Source organism: Lactuca sativa, chromosome 9, assembly GCF_002870075.4.
Source record: "Lactuca sativa cultivar Salinas chromosome 9, Lsat_Salinas_v11, whole genome shotgun sequence".
Classification (NCBI taxonomy): domain Eukaryota; kingdom Viridiplantae; phylum Streptophyta; class Magnoliopsida; order Asterales; family Asteraceae; genus Lactuca; species Lactuca sativa.
Genome location: NC_056631.2, coordinates 14,761,958 through 14,766,265, shown reverse-complemented (window position 1 = coordinate 14,766,265; position 4,308 = coordinate 14,761,958). Strand labels below are relative to the sequence as shown.

General features: G+C 31.3%; 1 protein-coding gene across 2 annotated transcripts; it reads left to right on the top strand.

Annotated features, from left to right (window-relative positions):
* The first annotated feature begins 435 nt into the window (after positions 1–435).
* On the top strand, positions 436–3,483 carry LOC111885601 (xyloglucan endotransglucosylase/hydrolase protein 2). 2 transcript variants are annotated; one of them, XM_052767419.1, is made up of 5 exons: positions 438–912; positions 1,207–1,307; positions 1,765–1,958; positions 2,673–2,979; positions 3,292–3,480. In XM_052767419.1, the coding sequence occupies exons 1-5, from the start codon at positions 699–701 to the stop codon at positions 3,295–3,297; spliced, it is 822 nt and encodes a 273-aa protein (XP_052623379.1). In that variant the 5' UTR covers positions 438–698; the 3' UTR covers positions 3,298–3,480. The 2 variants fall into 2 exon arrangements, with proteins under 2 accessions (XP_023737616.3, XP_052623379.1); XM_023881848.3 differs by having other exon boundaries at positions 436–912; positions 2,673–3,483.
* Positions 3,484–4,308: the final 825 nt, after the last annotated feature.

Here is a 4,308-nt window from a genome sequence, read left to right as displayed (position 1 = left end):
TGTGTCGCGTGTTTATACGTGTCATGTGTCAACCACTAATTTAATTTATATCCATATGTGTTACAGATAAATTCATTTTTGACACGCATAAGACACAAAATACGAATTTAAAATTTGTGTCGACACGAAACATGAGTTTTTAAAACCCATACAAAGAAAACTCGTGTCGTATAACAAATTGTCGGGTCTACGAATATAAAAAGCCCTTTGGTGGGCACCATAGTAATTGAGTCTTAACATAGACGACTTGTCGAATAGAATGGCCATTCCCAAAATTTGCAAAAAAATAGGTCATTTTCGAAATTTGTATTTATAGAACGTGGTCAATTTGGTGTTTATCCATTATATCATTAAAAACTACGTGAGCCGAATTTATACCGTTCAAATTTGTATATTCCAAAATAAACAAGATAGTTTTGAGCACAAGTTTTTCTGGTCCAAATGTGTCTTTATCTTTACCGCTAAAAAATTTATTGGTTAATAGTAGTTGTGAATTTACCAATATTTACGCGTTTTCACATTTAATTTCTAAATATGTCTATGCATGTTAGAACTCTCTATTAACAATCTCTGCATTGTCTTATCATTTTCAATTCTGACGACCCATTAATCTAATAGTTGATACATACATATATATATATATACAATCAAATTAATTTGTTGTGGGTTTGTTTTCGCAATATTCAGGGTTTAGTCAAATGAGTTTTCCTCCATGGATGATAACGACGTCGGTAATGGTCGCTTTGTTGGACTTTTTTTTCTTCCTTAGTGCAGATGCAGCAAGAATCGTTGGAGGTTTTGATCATAAGAATGTTGCATTTGATCAAAATTATAATGTAACCTGGGGAAACCATCACGCTCAGTTACTTAATCAAGGAAAGGAGGTTCAATTGTCGTTGGATCAATCTTCAGGTGTTTTATATATACTTCTATCTCTTTCTCCTTTTTATATATTTAGGTTCCATGTTTTTACTATTTGATTACCAACCCATATGATATATAGTATTTTATTTTAATTGTAATGATACCAATTCGTTTTTGTAATCAAAATTTTGTAAAACATAATAAATGAATGACCATCTTTGATAATTGTATTGATTACGTTAATCTTAACATTTTATTGCAAGTATATATGTTCATGTCCATGTATGCATCCAATTGATTACTTTATAATGTGTGTGTTCGTGATGAATATATAATGTGTAGGTGCTGGATTTGCGTCGAAATCATATTATGGATCTGGTTACTTTCACATGAAGATTAAGCTACCCGTCAAGGATTCTGGTGGTGTGATTACTGCTTTTTATGTATGCATACAAAAATTAAGGCGCGAAACTTGTTGATCAATAATATTAATCTTTTAGATATTTTTAAACAAAGCAGTATAATTAAACATTAGTGTGAATATATATGATGAACATGAGCTATTTAAAAATCAACCATTTGGATCAAATCAAAACTGATTTAATTTCCTTGTGAAGCAAAATGAGAGTGGGAATAAAATTTCAAGCTTGACTTGGTTTGACGATAATAACACTTAAATGGGGTTGGTCTTTGTACTGATTTTCCAACCCTGGATTTCCAAAAAGAAGTTTATATTTATATGTGTGTGTATTTTAATATGTATTATGTATGATATAAAGGTTGGAAATATATAGTTCTAAATGTTTAGCACCATTCTCAACTCCTAAAAGTCGATCATTAGTTAATTACATACATATTTCAATATGTCTCTCTTTAATTATGTTGCTTTGATCGATGCAGATGTTTTTAAATACAAGTATACATGATGAGTTAGACTTCGAGTTCTTGGGAAATCGACCGGGCAAACCTATTACTTTACAAACAAATGTATTTGCGAATAGTATTGGTGGTAGAGAGCAAAAATTCACTCTTTGGTTTGATCCTGCAACAGATTTCCATTACTACAAATTGTTATGGAACCACCATCAGATTGCGTATACACTTAATTATCTTATCTTATAAAAAATATATGCATCATCATCATTATGGTATAAGTCACCCTAATGTTGAAGCATGTGAGATTCAAATCTTTCCAATTTGGAGTCTTTGATGATCACTAGGCCATCTTGATGCATCAAGGTGGCCTAATAGTGATCATCTAGTATAAAACACTCCGGATTAAAAGTGACCTATAAATCTCACATGCTTTAATAGCTTTGTCATTGAAAAAAAAAAGATAAATATACCACATCAATATCAAAGTTATAATGGTTTTGTTAGTTTGATTTTGTGCATTGCACTACAAGAAATCCCGTTTATATTAGTAACACAGAATTATGTGTTTCTTGTGTCGCTGCTTATAGCATCGCCCATAATATTTGTATTTTTTTTACTTTGTAGGGTTGATCAAGGGGACCGATTCGATTAGTTTTTTCTCTAAGTTTAATCACAAATTTACATTGAACAAAATATTATTGGTTTGCCAAATATCATATTTTGTCCCATTTTCAAAAATAGGAAAAAAAAAAAACATAAAGCAATTGTGTGTTTTTAACGGCACCCAATAAGGAAGTAAACAAAAAATTCAAGGAACGACTAATAAAACAACTTTGTTACCAGACAAAAGGATTTTACTCTCAATTTAATTTCCCATTAAGCATATAAAGATTTCTGAATAAGACCTAACGATTATGTTTTTTTTTTCTCAGATTCTTTGTAGATGACACACCAATAAGGATATATAAGAACAACATAAACAAAGGTGTAGGATACCCTAACAATACAATGCAAGTGAAAGTGAGCTTATGGGATGGGTCTTCTTGGGCTACTGATGGGGGCCAAACGAAGGCCAATTGGACAAATGGACCAATTGAAGCCCATTTTCAAGATTTTAAGATTGATGGATGCCTCTCGCCAATCAATAATCCTAATAAGGATTGTTTTGGCCAAGACTATTGGTGGAACACCAAAACCTACTGGCAATTGGACACAAAACAACAGAAAGCTTATGATGAAGTGAGAAAAAAGTATATGAATTATGACTATTGTAATGATAAGGGTAGGTATCCTACCCCTCCTCATGAGTGCACTAGGTGAAAAGATGAAAAAGGACAACTTCTTCGTTAGTAATATGCATGGGACTTTGGGTTGATTACTTATGGGTTGTAATACACTCAATGCCCAGTCTTCAACTCTAGCAATAAGATTGAAGATTTTTTATTCTTCATTTCTTATCAAAATTTTGTACCAAAATTAGTAAAGCTTTGTGTTTGCTGTAAGACCGTAGATCTCGGAAGAAAACTCTTACAGGAAGTTTGCATGATTTAGGGATAGAGGTGATCACGCTTCTCTTGAACCCCACAAATTTGCGAGACCCGGATATTGATACCATGCTGTTGGACAAAGATACTTGCATTAGACCTCATGAAGCGCACAGTTTATTTGGAATGAGCCACATTTTTCAGCAAGATGAAGATCGTTGGCATGTCAACGATCTATTTCAATAATTATGTAAATTTTAAAAATGATAACATTTATCTCTGAAGTATTACATAACAATAATATCATATTTTTTAACTACATGCCATTCATCATTATATAATGTTTATTGAGAATTGCAATATGCCAGATGAATCAAAGAATTACCGCACACTTATGGGAATATGTTGGAATGTGCTTAGATCACATATACACATTTAAAGGATAAAGTTTTTCATAAAGAAGCGAAATTCTTGTATTGGACAAAATTATAGTCTATATGTAATTAAAAAGAGTACCCGATCGAAGTGGTACACACAAAACTTTTAAATATGTTGGAAACATGTTAACGGTAAGGAGATGAAAAGTTGGTTTTCTGAATGGGTACAAGTATCAACTAAGTGAATAAGGAAAAAAGGGCTTAAAAATGGTAAAACATGTATTTTAGAAGATGCTAACAATATGTAAATTACTAAATTATAAAATGAGGAATGCCATCTAAAATGATAATTACATATGTGTGACCATATTGAAGTAAGATTATACAAATTGAGAATAAAGTGGGGCAAGATAGGATTTTTTGCAATCTAGGTATTGATAAAAGATTAAGAGTATAATATATTGTAAGACATCCAAAAGATATGTAAATATATCATTGAAAGTAGGATGCATAAATAAGAAAAAAAATGTCAAAAGTGTTAAAACGAAACTTGGTTAAGAATATGTGCTTAAACCTTTATGCATGCTTGATTAATTTATGGAACACATTTGAAGTAAATAATACAAGATGAATCAAGGGATTTGAAGTAAAACGACACTATATACATTATATGGTTATTTAACTAAGTGCAGATTTTAAGTTAAACC

Coding starts and splice junctions, on each gene's coding strand:
- LOC111885601 (XM_023881848.3), top strand. CDS start 699: ATGAGTTTTCCTCCATGGATGATAACGACGTCGGTAATGGTCGCTTTG. Junction 1,308..1,764: donor GTGTGATTACTGCTTTTTAT/GTATGCATACAA, acceptor TGATCGATGCAG/ATGTTTTTAAATACAAGTAT. Junction 1,959..2,672: donor TGGAACCACCATCAGATTGC/GTATACACTTAA, acceptor TTTTTTTCTCAG/ATTCTTTGTAGATGACACAC.